The sequence below is a fragment of the Engystomops pustulosus genome, unplaced genomic scaffold (genome assembly GCF_040894005.1).
Source record: "Engystomops pustulosus unplaced genomic scaffold, aEngPut4.maternal MAT_SCAFFOLD_208, whole genome shotgun sequence".
Taxonomy (NCBI): domain Eukaryota; kingdom Metazoa; phylum Chordata; class Amphibia; order Anura; family Leptodactylidae; genus Engystomops; species Engystomops pustulosus.
In genome coordinates, this window is record NW_027285088.1 from 5,195 (window position 1) to 23,286 (window position 18,092).

The 18,092-nt window shown below is 53.8% G+C and overlaps 1 protein-coding gene across 1 annotated transcript; it reads right to left on the bottom strand.

Annotated features, from left to right (window-relative positions):
• Window positions 1–879: 879 nt before the first annotated feature.
• LOC140109498 (coiled-coil domain-containing protein 42-like) lies at window positions 880–17,847 on the bottom strand (the record flags this gene model as incomplete). Its single annotated transcript, XM_072132022.1, has 4 exons — window positions 17,616–17,847; window positions 17,420–17,524; window positions 16,631–16,831; window positions 880–1,208 (listed from the first exon to the last, which is right to left on the bottom strand). Coding segments are annotated over exons 2-4 (620 nt in total), but the record flags the coding sequence as incomplete, so codon positions are not given.
• Between the last annotated feature and the right edge of the window lie 245 nt (window positions 17,848–18,092).

An 18,092-nucleotide genomic window follows, 5' to 3' on the forward strand; every position in this document is an offset into this window, starting at 1 on the left:
AGAATGGAAGTAAGGGCAGAGAAGGGAAGTAAGGGCAGAGAAGGGAAGTAAGGGAAAAGAAGGGAAGTAAGGGCACAGAGGGCAGAGAAGGGAAGTAAGGGCACAGAGGGCAGAGAAGGGAAGTAAGGGCACAGAGGGCAGAGAAGGGAAGTAAGGGCAGAGAAGGGAAGTAAGGGCACAGAGGGCAGAGAAGGGAAGTAAGGGCAGAGAAGGGAAGTAAGGGCACAGAGGGCAGAGAAGGGAAGTAAGGGCAGAGAAGGGAAGTAAGGGCAGAGAAGGGAAGTAAGGGCAGAGAAGGGAAGTAAGGGCACAGAGGGCAGAGAAGGGAAGTAAGGGCAGAGAAGGGAAGTAAGGGCACAGAGGGCAGAGAAGGGAAGTAAGGGCACAGAGGGCAGAGAAGGAAGTAAGGGCACAGAGGGCAGAGAAGGGAAGTAAGGGCACAGAGGGCAGAGAAGGGAAGTAAGGGCAGAGAAGGGAAGTAAGGGCAGAGAAGGGAAGTAAGGGCACAGAGGGCAGAGAAGGGAAGTAAGGGCAGAGAAGGGAAGGCAGGGCACAGAGGGCAGAGAAGGGAAGGCAGGGCACACAGGGCAGAGAAGGGAAGTAAGGGCAGAGAAGGGAAGTAAGGGCACAGAGGGCAGAGAAGGGAAGTAAGGGCACAGAGGGCAGAGAAGGGAAGGCAGGGCACAGAGGGCAGAGAAGGGAAGGCAGGGCACAGAGGGCAGAGAAGGGAAGGCAGGGCACAGAGGGCAGGGCAGAGAAGAAGGCAGGGCACAGAGGGCAGGGCAGAGAAGGGAAGGCAGGGCACAGAGGGCAGGGAGAGGGCAGAGAAGGGAAGGAAGGCCACAGAGGGCAGGGCAGAGAAGGGAAGGGAGAGAGCACAGAGTAGAGGAGAGGGCAGAGCAGAGAGCAGGGCAGTCCTGAGCTGTAGGGAGTCGGACCTTCCCATCTGCACATCTCATCCCGGACCCGGTCCGGTCCATCCTCACCCACATCAGCCTCTGGTTCTGGGCTTCTTCCAGGTCGGCCTGGAGTCGGCCCAGTTGGTTGTCGAGCTGCAGCGCCTCGTCGTGTTTGTCTTGCAGTTGGCGCGAGGCTCGGGCCCGGACCTGGTCGGTGGCCGCCTGCGCCTCCTGCAGGACGTGCTGGAGATAACGGGACGTGTCCTCTAATGTGCGGAACCGGCTCAGGACATCACCCAGGACCTGGAACTGAGACAGAACCCCCCAAGTGTTATACCTCTACCCATTCTCCACTGTGATCCCTACTCCCACCATATCAATCCTCTGCCCCTTCTCTACTGTGATCCCTACTCCCACCATGACAATCCACTGCCCCTTCTCTACTGTGAGCCCTACTCCCACCATGAAAATCCACTGCCCCTTCTCTACTGTGATCCCTACTCCCACCAAATCATTCCACTGCCCCTTCTCTACTGTGATCCCTACTCCCACCATGACAATTCACTGCTCCTTCTCTACTGTGATCCCCACTCCCACCATGACAATCCCCTGCCCCTTCTCTACTGTGATCCCTACTCCCACCATAACAATCCCCTGCCCCTTCTCTACTGTGATCCCTACTCCCACATCAATCCACTGCCCCTTCTCTACTGTGATCCCTACTCCCACATCAATCCACTGCCCCTTCTCTATTGTGATCCCTACTCCCACCATGACAGTCCACTGCCCCTTCTCTACTGTGATCCCTACTCCCACCATATTAATCCACTGCCCCTCCTCTACTGTGATCCCTACTCCCACCATGACAATCCCCTGCCCCTCCTCTACTGTGATCCCTACTCCCACCATGACAGTCCACTGCCCCTTCTCTACTGTGATCCCTACTCCCACTATGACAGTCCACTGCCCCTTCTCTACTTTGATCCCTACTCCCACCATGACAATCCCCTGCCCCTTCTCTACTGTGATCCCTACTCCCACCATGACAATCCCCTGCCCCTTCTCTACTGTGATCCCTACTCCCACATCAATCCACTGCCCCTTCTCTATTGTGATCCCTACTCCCACCATGACTGTCCACTGTCCCTTCTCTATTGTGATCCCTACTCCCACCGTGACAGTCCACTGCCCCTTTTTTTTTTACTGTGATCCCTACTCCCACCATGACAATTCACTGCCCCTTCTCTACTGTGATCCCTACTCCCACCATGACAATCCCCTGCCCCTTCTCTACTGTGATCCCTACTCCCACATCAATCCACTGCCCCTTCTCTACTGTGATGCCTACTCCCACATCAATCCACTGCCCCTTCTCTATTGTGATCCCTACTCCCACCATGACTGTGCACTGTCCCTTCTCTATTGTGATCCCTACTCCCACCATGACAGTCCACTGCCCCTTTTTTTTACTGTGATCCCTACTCCCACCATGACAATTCACTGCTCCTTCTCTACTGTGATCCCTACTCCCACCATGACAATCCCCTGCCCCTTCTCTACTGTGATCCCTACTCCCACCATGACAATCCCCTGCCCCTTCTCTACTGTGATCCCTACTCCCACATCAATCCACTGCCCCTTCTCTACTGTGATCCCTACTCCCACATCAATCCACTGCCCCTTCTCTATTGTGATCCCTACTCCCACCATGACTGTCCACTGTCCCTTCTCTATTGTGATCCCTACTCCCACCATGACAGTCCACTGCCCCTTTTTTTTACTGTGATCCCTACTCCCACCATGACAATTCACTGCTCCTTCTCTACTGTGATCCCTACTCCCACCATGACAATCCCCTGCCCCTTCTCTACTGTGATCCCTACTCCCACCATGACAATCCACTGCCCCTTCTCTACTGTGATCCCTACTCCCACATCAATCCACTGCCCCTTCTCTATTGTGATCCCTACTCCCACATCAATCCACTGCCCCTTCTCTATTGTGATCCCTACTCCCACCATGACTGTCCAATGTCCCTTCTCTATTGTGATCCCTACTCCCACCATGACTGTCCACTGTCCCTTCTCTATTGTGATCCCTACTCCCACCATGACAGTCCACTGCCCCTTCTCTACTGTGATCCCTACTCCCACTATGACAGTCCACTGCCCCATCTCTACTTTGATCCCTACTCCCACCATGACAATCCCCTGCCCCTTCTCTACTGTGATCCCTACTCCCACCATGACAATCCCCTGCCCCTTCTCTACTGTGATCCCTACTCCCACCATATCAATCCACTGCCCCTCCTCTACTGTGATCCCTACTCCCACCATGACAATCCCCTGCCCCTTCTCTACTGTGATCCCTACTCCCACCATATCAATCCACTGCTCCTTCTCTACTGTGATCCCTACTCCCACATCAATCCACTGCCCCTTCTCTACTGTGATCCCTACTCCCACATCAATCCACTGCCCCTTCTCTATTGTGATCCCTACTCCCACCATGATTGTCCACTGTCCCTTCTCTATTGTGATCCCTACTCCCACCATGACAGTCCACTGCCCCTTTTTTTTTACTGTGATCCCTACTCCCACCATGACAATTCACTGCTCCTTCTCTACTGTGATCCCTACTCCCACCATGACAATCCCCTGCCCCTTCTCTACTGTGATCCCTACTCCCACCATGACAATCCCCTGCCCCTTCTCTACTGTGATCCCTACTCCCACCATGACAATCCCCTGCCCCTTCTCTACTGTGATCCCTACTCCCACATCAATCCACTGCCCCTTCTCTACTGTGATCCCTACTCCCACATCAATCCACTGCCCCTTCTCTATTGTGATCCCTACTCCCACCATGACTGTCCACTGTCCCTTCTCTATTGTGATCCCTACTCCCACCATGACAGTCCACTGCCCCTTTTTTTACTGTGATCCCTACTCCCACCATGACAATTCACTGCTCCTTCTCTACTGTGATCCCTACTCCCACCATGACAATCCCCTGCCCCTTCTCTACTGTGATCCCTACTCCCACCATGACAATCCCCTGCCCCTTCTCTACTGTGATCCCTACTCCCACATCAATCCACTGCCCCTTCTCTACTGTGATCCCTACTCCCACCATGACAGTCCACTGCCCCTTCTCTACTGTGATCCCTACTCCCACATCAATCCACTGCCCCTTCTCTATTGTGATCCCTACTCCCACCATGACTGTCCACTGTCCCTTCTCTATTGTGATCCCTACTCCCACCATGACAGTCCACTGCCCCTTTTTTTACTGTGATCCCTACTCCCACCATTACAGTCCACTGCCCCTCCTCTACTGTGATCCCTACTCCCACCATATCAATCCCCTGCTCCTTCTCTACTGTGATCCCTACTCCCACCATATCAATCCACTGCCCCTTCTGTACTGTGATCCCTACTCCCACCATGAAAATCCACTGTCCCTTCTCTACTGTGATCCCTACTCCCACCATATCAATCCACTGCCCCTCCTCTACTGTGATCCCTACTCCCACCATGAAAATCCACTGCCCCTTCTCTACTGTAATCCCTACTCCCACTATGAAAATCCACTGCCCCTTCTCTACTGTGATCCCTACTCCCACCATATCATTCCACTGCTCCTTCTCTACTGTGATCCCTACTCCCACCATGACAGTCCACTGCCCCTTTTTTTTTACTGTGATCCCTACTCCCACCATATCATTCCACTGCCCCTTCTCTATTGTAACCCCTACTCCCACCATGAAAATCCACTGCCCCTTCTCTACTGTGATCCCTACTCCCACCATGACAGTCCACTGCCCCTTTTTTTTTACTGTGATCCCTACTCCCACCATGACAATTCACTGCTCCTTCTCTACTGTGATCCCTACTTCCACCATGACAATCCCCTGCCCCTTCTCTACTGTGATCCCTACTCCCACCATGACAATCCCCTGCCCCTTCTCTACTATGATCCCTACTCCCACCATGACAATCCCCTGCCCCTTCTCTACTGTGATCCCTACTCCCACATCAATCCACTGCCCCTTCTCTACTGTGATCCCTACTCCCACATCAATCCACTGCCCCTTCTCTATTGTGATCCCTACTCCCACCATGACTGTCCACTGTCCCTTCTCTATTGTGATCCCTACTCCCACCATGACAGTCCACTGCCCCTTTTTTTACTGTGATCCCTACTCCCACCATGACAATTCACTGCTCCTTCTCTACTGTGATCCCTACTCCCACCATGACAATCCCCTGCCCCTTCTCTACTGTGATCCCTACTCCCACCATGACAATCCCCTGCCCCTTCTCTACTGTGATCCCTACTCCCACATCAATCCACTGCCCCTTCTCTACTGTGATCCCTACTCCCACCATGACAGTCCACTGCCCCTTCTCTACTGTGATCCCTACTCCCACATCAATCCACTGCCCCTTCTCTACTGTGATCCCTACTCCCACCATGACAGTCCACTGCCCCTTCTCTACTGTGATCCCTACTCCCACATCAATCCACTGCCCCTTCTCTATTGTGATCCCTACTCCCACCATGACTGTCCACTGTCCCTTCTCTATTGTGATCCCTACTCCCACCATGACAGTCCACTGCCCCTTTTTTTACTGTGATCCCTACTCCCACCATTACAGTCCACTGCCCCTCCTCTACTGTGATCCCTACTCCCACCATATCAATCCCCTGCTCCTTCTCTACTGTGATCCCTACTCCCACCATATCAATCCACTGCCCCTTCTGTACTGTGATCCCTACTCCTACCATGAAAATCCACTGTCCCTTCTCTACTGTGATCCCTACTCCCACCATATCAATCCACTGCCCCTCCTCTACTGTGATCCCTACTCCCACCATGACAATCCCCTGCCCCTTCTCTACTGTGATCCCTACTCCCACCATATCAATCCACTGCCCCTTCTCTACTGTGATCCCTACTCCCACCATATCAATCCACTGCCCCTCCTCTACTGTGATCCCTACTCCCACCTTGACAATCCCCTGCCCCTTCTCTACTGTGATCCCTACTCCCACCATGACAGTCCACTGCCCCTTCTCTACTGTGATCCCTACTCCCACTATGACAGTCCACTGCCCCTTCACTACTTTGATCCCTACTCCCACCATGACAATCCCCTGCCCCTTCTCTACTGTGATCCCTACTCCCACCATGACAATCCCCTGCCCCTTCTCTACTGTGATCCCTACTCCCACATCAATCCACTGCCCCTTCTCTATTGTGATCCCTACTCCCACCATGACTGTCCACTGTCCCTTCTCTATTGTGATCCCTACTCCCACCATGACAGTCCACTGCCCCTTTTTTTACTGTGATCCCTACTCCCACCATGACAATTCACTGCTCCTTCTCTACTGTGATCCCTACTCCCACCATGACAATCCCCTGCCCCTTCTCTACTGTGATCCCTACTCCCACCATGACAATCCCCTGCCCCTTCTCTACTGTGATCCCTACTCCCACATCAATCCACTGCCCCTTCTCTACTGTGATCCCTACTCCCACCATGACAGTCCACTGCCCCTTCTCTACTGTGATCCCTACTCCCACATCAATCCACTGCCCCTTCTCTACTGTGATCCCTACTCCCACCATGACAGTCCACTGCCCCTTCTCTACTGTGATCCCTACTCCCACATCAATCCACTGCCCCTTCTCTATTGTGATCCCTACTCCCACCATGACTGTCCACTGTCCCTTCTCTATTGTGATCCCTACTCCCACCATGACAGTCCACTGCCCCTTTTTTTACTGTGATCCCTACTCCCACCATTACAGTCCACTGCCCCTCCTCTACTGTGATCCCTACTCCCACCATTTCAATCCCCTGCTCCTCTACTGTGATCCCTACTCCCACCATATCAATACACTGCCCCTTCTGTACTGTGATCCCTACTCCCACCATGAAAATCCACTGTCCCTTCTCTACTGTGATCCCTACTCCCACCATATCAATCCACTGCCCCTCCTCTACTGTGATCCCTACTCCCACCATGACAATCCCCTGCCCCTTCTCTACTGTGATCCCTACTCCCACCATATCAATCCACTGCCCCTTCTCTACTGTGATCCCTACTCCCACATCAATCCACTGCCCCTTCTCTACTGTGATCCCTACTCCCACATCAATCCACTGCCCCTTCTCTATTGTGATCCCTACTCCCACCATGACTGTCCACTGTCCCTTCTCTATTGTGATCCCTACTCCCACCATGACAGTCCACTGCCCCTTTTTTTACTGTGATCCCTACTCCCACCATGACAATTCACTGCTCCTTCTCTACTGTGATCCCTACTCCCACCATGACAATCCCCTGCCCCTTCTCTACTGTGATCCCTACTCCCACATCAATCCACTGCCCCTTCTCTACTGTGATCCCTACTCCCACATCAATCCACTGCCCCTTCTCTATTGTGATCCCTACTCCCACCATGACTGTCCACTGTCCCTTCTCTATTGTGATCCCTACTCCCACCATGACAGTCCACTGCCCCTTTTTTTTACTGTGATCCCTACTCCCACCATGACAATTCACTGCTCCTTCTCTACTGTGATCCCTACTCCCACCATGACAATCCCCTGCCCCTTCTCTACTGTGATCCCTACTCCCACCATGACAATCCCCTGCCCCTTCTCTACTGTGATCCCTACTCCCACATCAATCCACTGCCCCTTCTCTACTGTGATCCCTACTCCCACATCAATCCACTGCCCCTTCTCTATTGTGATCCCTACTCCCACCATGACTGTCCAATGTCCCTTCTCTATTGTGATCCCTACTCCCACCATGACTGTCCACTGTCCCTTTTCTATTGTGATCCCTACTCCCACCATGACAGTCCACTGCCCCTTCTCTACTGTGATCCCTACTCCCACTATGACAGTCCACTGCCCCATCTCTACTTTGATCCCTACTCCCACCATGACAATCCCCTGCCCCTTCTCTACTGTGATCCCTACTCCCACCATGACAATCCCCTGCCCCTTCTCTACTGTGATCCCTACTCCCACCATATCAATCCACTGCCCCTCCTCTACTGTGATCCCTACTCCCACCATGACAATCCCCTGCCCCTTCTCTACTGTGATCCCTACTCCCACCATATCAATCCACTGCTCCTTCTCTACTGTGATCCCTACTCCCACATCAATCCACTGCCCCTTCTCTACTGTGATCCCTACTCCCACATCAATCCACTGCCCCTTCTCTATTGTGATCCCTACTCCCACCATGATTGTCCACTGTCCCTTCTCTATTGTGATCCCTACTCCCACCATGACAGTCCACTGCCCCTTCTCTACTGTGATCCCTACTCCCACTATGACAGTCCACTGCCCCATCTCTACTTTGATCCCTACTCCCACCATGACAATCCCCTGCCCCTTCTCTACTGTGATCCCTACTCCCACATCAATCCACTGCCCCTTCTCTACTGTGATCCCTACTCCCACATCAATCCACTGCCCCTTCTCTATTGTGATCCCTACTCCCACCATGACTGTCCAATGTCCCTTCTCTATTGTGATCCCTACTCCCACCATGACTGTCCACTGTCCCTTCTCTATTGTGATCCCTACTCCCACCATGACAGTCCACTGCCCCTTCTCTACTGTGATCCCTACTCCCACTATGACAGTCCACTGCCCCATCTCTACTTTGATCCCTACTCCCACCATGACAATCCCCTGCCCCTTCTCTACTGTGATCCCTACTCCCACCATGACAATCCCCTGCCCCTTCTCTACTGTGATCCCTACTCCCACCATATCAATCCACTGCCCCTCCTCTACTGTGATCCCTACTCCCACCATGACAATCCCCTGCCCCTTCTCTACTGTGATCCCTACTCCCACCATATCAATCCACTGCTCCTACTCTACTGTGATCCCTACTCCCACATCAATCCACTGCCCCTTCTCTACTGTGATCCCTACTCCCACATCAATCCACTGCCCCTTCTCTATTGTGATCCCTACTCCCACCATGATTGTCCACTGTCCCTTCTCTATTGTGATCCCTACTCCCACCATGACAGTCCACTGCCCCTTTTTTTTTACTGTGATCCCTACTCCCACCATGACAATTCACTGCTCCTTCTCTACTGTGATCCCTACTCCCACCATGACAATCCCCTGCCCCTTCTCTACTGTGATCCCTACTCCCACCATGACAATCCCCTGCCCCTTCTCTACTGTGATCCCTACTCCCACCATGACAATCCCCTGCCCCTTCTCTACTGTGATCCCTACTCCCACATCAATCCACTGCCCCTTCTCTACTGTGATCCCTACTCCCACATCAATCCACTGCCCCTTCTCTATTGTGATCCCTACTCCCACCATGACTGTCCACTGTCCCTTCTCTATTGTGATCCCTACTCCCACCATGACAGTCCACTGCCCCTTTTTTTACTGTGATCCCTACTCCCACCATGACAATTCACTGCTCCTTCTCTACTGTGATCCCTACTCCCACCATGACAATCCCCTGCCCCTTCTCTACTGTGATCCCTACTCCCACCATGACAATCCCCTGCCCCTTCTCTACTGTGATCCCTACTCCCACATCAATCCACTGCCCCTTCTCTACTGTGATCCCTACTCCCACCATGACAGTCCACTGCCCCTTCTCTACTGTGATCCCTACTCCCACATCAATCCACTGCCCCTTCTCTATTGTGATCCCTACTCCCACCATGACTGTCCACTGTCCCTTCTCTATTGTGATCCCTACTCCCACCATGACAGTCCACTGCCCCTTTTTTTACTGTGATCCCTACTCCCACCATTACAGTCCACTGCCCCTCCTCTACTGTGATCCCTACTCCCACCATATCAATCCCCTGCTCCTTCTCTACTGTGATCCCTACTCCCACCATATCAATCCACTGCCCCTTCTGTACTGTGATCCCTACTCCCACCATGAAAATCCACTGTCCCTTCTCTACTGTGATCCCTACTCCCACCATATCAATCCACTGCCCCTCCTCTACTGTGATCCCTACTCCCACCATGAAAATCCACTGCCCCTTCTCTACTGTGATCCCTACTCCCACTATGAAAATCCACTGCCCCTTCTCTACTGTGATCCCTACTCCCACCATATCATTCCACTGCTCCTTCTCTACTGTGATCCCTACTCCCACCATGACAGTCCACTGCCCCTTTTTTTTTACTGTGATCCCTACTCCCACCATATCATTCCACTGCCCCTTCTCTATTGTAACCCCTACTCCCACCATGAAAATCCACTGCCCCTTCTCTACTGTGATCCCTACTCCCACCATGACAGTCCACTGCCCCTTTTTTTTTACTGTGATCCCTACTCCCACCATGACAATTCACTGCTCCTTCTCTACTGTGATCCCTACTCCCACCATGACAATCCCCTGCCCCTTCTCTACTGTGATCCCTACTCCCAACATGACAATCCCCTGCCCCTTCTCTACTGTGATCCCTACTCCCACCATGACAATCCCCTGCCCCTTCTCTACTGTGATCCCTACTCCCACATCAATCCACTGCCCCTTCTCTACTGTGATCCCTACTCCCACATCAATCCACTGCCCCTTCTCTATTGTGATCCCTACTCCCACCATGACTGTCCACTGTCCCTTCTCTATTGTGATCCCTACTCCCACCATGACAGTCCACTGCCCCTTTTTTTACTGTGATCCCTACTCCCACCATGACAATTCACTGCTCCTTCTCTACTGTGATCCCTACTCCCACCATGACAATCCCCTGCCCCTTCTCTACTGTGATCCCTACTCCCACCATGACAATCCCCTGCCCCTTCTCTACTGTGATCCCTACTCCCACATCAATCCACTGCCCCTTCTCTACTGTGATCCCTACTCCCACCATGACAGTCCACTGCCCCTTCTCTACTGTGATCCCTACTCCCACATCAATCCACTGCCCCTTCTCTACTGTGATCCCTACTCCCACCATGACAGTCCACTGCCCCTTCTCTACTGTGATCCCTACTCCCACATCAATCCACTGCCCCTTCTCTATTGTGATCCCTACTCCCACCATGACTGTCCACTGTCCCTTCTCTATTGTGATCCCTACTCCCACCATGACAGTCCACTGCCCCTTTTTTTACTGTGATCCCTACTCCCACCATTACAGTCCACTGCCCCTCCTCTACTGTGATCCCTACTCCCACCATATCAATCCCCTGCTCCTTCTCTACTGTGATCCCTACTCCCACCATATCAATCCACTGCCCCTTCTGTACTGTGATCCCTACTCCCACCATGAAAATCCACTGTCCCTTCTCTACTGTGATCCCTACTCCCACCATATCAATCCACTGCCCCTCCTCTACTGTGATCCCTACTCCCACCATGACAATCCCCTGCCCCTTCTCTACTGTGATCCCTACTCCCACCATGACAATCCCCTGCCCCTTCTCTATTGTGATCCCTACTCCCACCATGACTGTCCAATGTCCCTTCTCTATTGTGATCCCTACTCCCACCATGACTGTCCACTGTCCCTTCTCTATTGTGATCCCTACTCCCACCATGACAGTCCACTGCCCCTTCTCTACTGTGATCCCTACTCCCACTATGACAGTCCACTGCCCCATCTCTACTTTGATCCCTACTCCCACCATGACAATCCCCTGCCCCTTCTCTACTGTGATCCCTACTCCCACCATGACAATCCCCTGCCCCTTCTCTACTGTGATCCCTACTCCCACCATATCAATCCACTGCCCCTCCTCTACTGTGATCCCTACTCCCACCATGACAATCCCCTGCCCCTTCTCTACTGTGATCCCTACTCCCACCATATCAATCCACTGCTCCTTCTCTACTGTGATCCCTACTCCCACATCAATCCACTGCCCCTTCTCTACTGTGATCCCTACTCCCACATCAATCCACTGCCCCTTCTCTATTGTGATCCCTACTCCCACCATGATTGTCCACTGTCCCTTCTCTATTGTGATCCCTACTCCCACCATGACAGTCCACTGCCCCTTTTTTTTACTGTGATCCCTACTCCCACCATGACAATTCACTGCTCCTGCTCTACTGTGATCCCTACTCCCACCATGACAATCCCCTGCCCCTTCTCTACTGTGATCCCTACTCCCACCATGACAATCCCCTGCCCCTTCTCTACTGTGATCCCTACTCCCACCATGACAATCCCCTGCCCCTTCTCTACTGTGATCCCTACTCCCACATCAATCCACTGCCCCTTCTCTACTGTGATCCCTACTCCCACATCAATCCACTGCCCCTTCTCTATTGTGATCCCTACTCCCACCATGACTGTCCACTGTCCCTTCTCTATTGTGATCCCTACTCCCACCATGACAGTCCACTGCCCCTTTTTTTACTGTGATCCCTACTCCCACCATGACAATTCACTGCTCCTTCTCTACTGTGTTCCCTACTCCCACCATGACAATCCCCTGCCCCTTCTCTACTGTGATCCCTACTCCCACCATGACAATCCCCTGCCCCTTCTCTACTGTGATCCCTACTCCCACATCAATCCACTGCCCCTTCTCTACTGTGATCCCTACTCCCACCATGACAGTCCACTGCCCCTTCTCTACTGTGATCCCTACTCCCACATCAATCCACTGCCCCTTCTCTATTGTGATCCCTACTCCCACCATGACTGTCCACTGTCCCTTCTCTATTGTGATCCCTACTCCCACCATGACAGTCCACTGCCCCTTTTTTTACTGTGATCCCTACTCCCACCATTACAGTCCACTGCCCCTCCTCTACTGTGATCCCTACTCCCACCATATCAATCCCCTGCTCCTTCTCTACTGTGATCCCTACTCCCACCATATCAATCCACTGCCCCTTCTGTACTGTGATCCCTACTCCCACCATGAAAATCCACTGTCCCTTCTCTACTGTGATCCCTACTCCCACCATATCAATCCACTGCCCCTCCTCTACTGTGATCCCTACTCCCACCATGAAAATCCACTGTCCCTTCTCTACTGTGATCCCTACTCCCACTATGAAAATCCACTGCCCCTTCTCTACTGTGATCCCTACTCCCACCATATCATTCCACTGCTCCTTCTCTACTGTGATCCCTACTCCCACCATGACAGTCCACTGCCCCTTTTTTTTTACTGTGATCCCTACTCCCACCATATCATTCCACTGCCCCTTCTCTATTGTAACCCCTACTCCCACCATGAAAATCCACTGCCCCTTCTCTACTGTGATCCCTACTCCCACCATGACAGTCCACTGCCCCTTTTTTTTTACTGTGATCCCTACTCCCACCATGACAATTCACTGCTCCTTCTCTACTGTGATCCCTACTCCCACCATGACAATCCCCTGCCCCTTCTCTACTGTGATCCCTACTCCCAACATGACAATCCCCTGCCCCTTCTCTACTGTGATCCCTACTCCCACCATGACAATCCCCTGCCCCTTCTCTACTGTGATCCCTACTCCCACATCAATCCACTGCCCCTTCTCTACTGTGATCCCTACTCCCACATCAATCCACTGCCCCTTCTCTATTGTGATCCCTACTCCCACCATGACTGTCCACTGTCCCTTCTCTATTGTGATCCCTACTCCCACCATGACAGTCCACTGCCCCTTTTTTTACTGTGATCCCTACTCCCACCATGACAATTCACTGCTCCTTCTCTACTGTGATCCCTACTCCCACCATGACAATCCCCTGCCCCTTCTCTACTGTGATCCCTACTCCCACCATGACAATCCCCTGCCCCTTCTCTACTGTGATCCCTACTCCCACATCAATCCACTGCCCCTTCTCTACTGTGATCCCTACTCCCACCATGACAGTCCACTGCCCCTTCTCTACTGTGATCCCTACTCCCACATCAATCCACTGCCCCTTCTCTACTGTGATCCCTACTCCCACCATGACAGTCCACTGCCCCTTCTCTACTGTGATCCCTACTCCCACATCAATCCACTGCCCCTTCTCTATTGTGATCCCTACTCCCACCATGACTGTCCACTGTCCCTTCTCTATTGTGATCCCTACTCCCACCATGACAGTCCACTGCCCCTTTTTTTACTGTGATCCCTACTCCCACCATTACAGTCCACTGCCCCTCCTCTACTGTGATCCCTACTCCCACCATATCAATCCACTGCCCCTTCTGTACTGTGATCCCTACTCCCACCATGAAAATCCACTGTCCCTTCTCTACTGTGATCCCTACTCCCACCATATCAATCCACTGCCCCTCCTCTACTGTGATCCCTACTCCCACCATGACAATCCCCTGCCCCTTCTCTACTGTGATCCCTACTCCCACCATATCAATCCACTGCCCCTTCTCTACTGTGATCCCTACTCCCACCATATCAATCCACTGCCCCTCCTCTACTGTGATCCCTACTCCCACCTTGACAATCCCCTGCCCCTTCTCTACTGTGATCCCTACTCCCACCATGACAGTCCACTGCCCCTTCTCTACTGTGATCCCTACTCCCACTATGACAGTCCACTGCCCCTTCACTACTTTGATCCCTACTCCCACCATGACAATCCCCTGCCCCTTCTCTACTGTGATCCCTACTCCCACCATGACAATCCCCTGCCCCTTCTCTACTGTGATCCCTACTCCCACATCAATCCACTGCCCCTTCTCTATTGTGATCCCTACTCCCACCATGACTGTCCACTGTCCCTTCTCTATTGTGATCCCTACTCCCACCATGACAGTCCACTGCCCCTTTTTTTACTGTGATCCCTACTCCCACCATGACAATTCACTGCTCCTTCTCTACTGTGATCCCTACTCCCACCATGACAATCCCCTGCCCCTTCTCTACTGTGATCCCTACTCCCACCATGACAATCCCCTGCCCCTTCTCTACTGTGATCCCTACTCCCACATCAATCCACTGCCCCTTCTCTACTGTGATCCCTACTCCCACCATGACAGTCCACTGCCCCTTCTCTACTGTGATCCCTACTCCCACATCAATCCACTGCCCCTTCTCTACTGTGATCCCTACTCCCACCATGACAGTCCACTGCCCCTTCTCTACTGTGATCCCTACTCCCACATCAATCCACTGCCCCTTCTCTATTGTGATCCCTACTCCCACCATGACTGTCCACTGTCCCTTCTCTATTGTGATCCCTACTCCCACCATGACAGTCCACTGCCCCTTTTTTTACTGTGATCCCTACTCCCACCATTACAGTCCACTGCCCCTCCTCTACTGTGATCCCTACTCCCACCATATCAATCCCCTGCTCCTTCTCTACTGTGATCCCTACTCCCACCATATCAATCCACTGCCCCTTCTGTACTGTGATCCCTACTCCCACCATGAAAATCCACTGTCCCTTCTCTACTGTGATCCCTACTCCCACCATATCAATCCACTGCCCCTCCTCTACTGTGATCCCTACTCCCACCATGACAATCCCCTGCCCCTTCTCTACTGTGATCCCTACTCCCACCATATCAATCCACTGCCCCTTCTCTACTGTGATCCCTACTCCCACCATATCAATCCACTGCCCCTCCTCTACTGTGATCCCTACTCCCACCTTGACAATCCCCTGCCCCTTCTCTACTGTGATCCCTACTCCCACCATGACAGTCCACTGCCCCTTCTCTACTGTGATCCCTACTCCCACTATGACAGTCCACTGCCCCTTCACTACTTTGATCCCTACTCCCACCATGACAATCCCCTGCCCCTTCTCTACTGTGATCCCTACTCCCACCATGACAATCCCCTGCCCCTTCTCTACTGTGATCCCTACTCCCACATCAATCCACTGCCCCTTCTCTATTGTGATCCCTACTCCCACCATGACTGTCCACTGTCCCTTCTCTATTGTGATCCCTACTCCCACCATGACAGTCCACTGCCCCTTTTTTTTTACTGTGATCCCTACTCCCACCATGACAATTCACTGCTCCTTCTCTACTGTGATCCCTACTCCCACCATGACAATCCCCTGCCCCTTCTCTTCTGTGATCCCTACTCCCACCATGACAATCCCCTGCCCCTTCTCTACTGTGATCCCTACTCCCACATCAATCCACTGCCCCTTCTCTACTGTGATCCCTACTCCCACATCAATCCACTGCCCCTTCTCTATTGTGATCCCTACTCCCACCATGACTGTCCACTGTCCCTTCTCTATTGTGATCCCTACTCCGCTCATATCAATCCACTGTCCCTTCTCTATTGTGATCCCTAATCCGCTCATATCAATCCACTGTCCCTTCTCTATTGTGATCCCTACTTCGCTCATATCAATCCACTGCCCCTTCTCTATTGTGATCCCTACTTCGCTCATATCAATCCACTGCCCCTTCTCTATTGTAATCCCTACTCCCACCATGACAATCCACTGTCCCTTCTCTATCCTGATCCCTACTCCCCCATATCAATCCACTGCCCTCTCTATTCTGATCCCTACTTCCCTCATATCAATCCCCTGCCCCTTCTATGTTCGGATCCCTACTCTCCCGGTGTCATCCACTGCCCCCACCCATATGACTTCTCTGCTCTGATCCCTACTCTCCCGGTGTCATCCACTGCCCCCACCTATATGACTTCTCTGCTCTGATCCCTACTCTCCCGGTGTCATCCACTGCCCCCACCTATATGACTTCTCTGCTCTGATCCCTACTCTCCCGGTGGATCAGAGGACTTTCTCTTCTCGCACCTCCCCAGAAGTCTCCACTGTGCGCTCCAGGAAGTGGCAGAACTTTGTGTACTGTTGGATCTGGTTCCGGACCCGGTGTCTCCTCCGGATCAGCGCCGCCTTCTCCTCCTGGAGGTGGAGCACTTGCTGTTCCTTGAGGGCGGAGCTTTCCCTCTCTCTCCGGGATTTCTTCATTTCCTGCTGCGACTTCATCTCATTCTCCTGGAAGGAAACAATGGAAGATACTGCACCCGCAGCCTCCGCTGGTGACGCGTCTCCTGGCCCCTGCCCCCTACCCCGGTGATGTGTCACGTGGCCGCCCCCTCCCCCCCCGGTGATGTGTCGCGTGGCCGTCCCTCCCTCCCCCCGGTGATGTGTCGCGTGGCCGCCCCTCCCTCCCCCCGGTGATGTGTCGCGTGGCCGCCCCTCCCTCCCCCCGGTGATGTGTCGCGTGGCCGCCCCTCCCTCCCCCCGGTGATGTGTCGCGTGGCCGCCCCTCCCTCCCCCCGGTGATGTGTCGCGTGGCCGCCCCTCCCTCCCCCCGGTGATGTGTCGCGTGGCCGCCCCCTCCCCCCGGTGATGTGTCGCGTGGCCGTCCTCCCCCCGGTGATGTTTCATGTGGCCGCCCCCTCCCCCGGGGATGTGTCGCGTGGCCGCCCCTCCCCCCGGTGATGTGTCGCGTGGCCGCCCCTCCCCCCGGTGATGTGTCGCGTGGCCGCCCCTCCCCCCGGTGATGTGTCGCGTGGCCGCCCCCTCCCCCCGGGGATGTGTCACGTGGCCGCCCCCTCCCCCCGGTGATGTGTCACTTACCACAATGAGATGGCGGAAGGTGAGGACGTGATCCCTGATGAGCGACGTCTGGGCCCTCGTCTCCTCCCAGCGCCGACCCAGAGCCTCCATGCTGCTCCGAAAGTCCTGGGCAGAGGGACACAAGACGTTCAGGAGGAGGGGCCCTGGGACTGCTCAGCCTGATCCTCCTGCTTCATGAGGTGGGGGGGTCACTCACCGCGCTCCGGGCCCCCAGGGCCCTCTGCACCTCCAGACCCTCCTGACGTTTCTCCAGCAACCGCAAGGTCAGTGGCGGCTTCTGCTCATAGTGTCTGCCGCACAGCAAGGGGTTAATAATGGATCCTGCCCCCCCCCCCCAACCCAACAATGGGGGAGGAACCAGAACTCACCTGCCGAGGCTAGGGATCTGCCCCCCATCATCTCCCTGGGAATGTACCCCCATATCCAACATGTGACCGAGCACCAGCATCCAACTGCTTCACAGCCCCGCCCCCAACTGTCCTCACAGCCCCACCTCCAACTGTCCTTTCTGCCCCGCCTCCAGCCACAGCAAGCCCCTCCCCAACTGTCCTCACAGCCCCGCCCCCAACTGTCCTCACAGCCCCACCCCCAACTGTCCTTACTGCCCCGCCTCCAGCCACAGCAAGCCCCTCCCCAACTGTCCTTACAGCCCCGCCTCCAACTGTCCTTACAG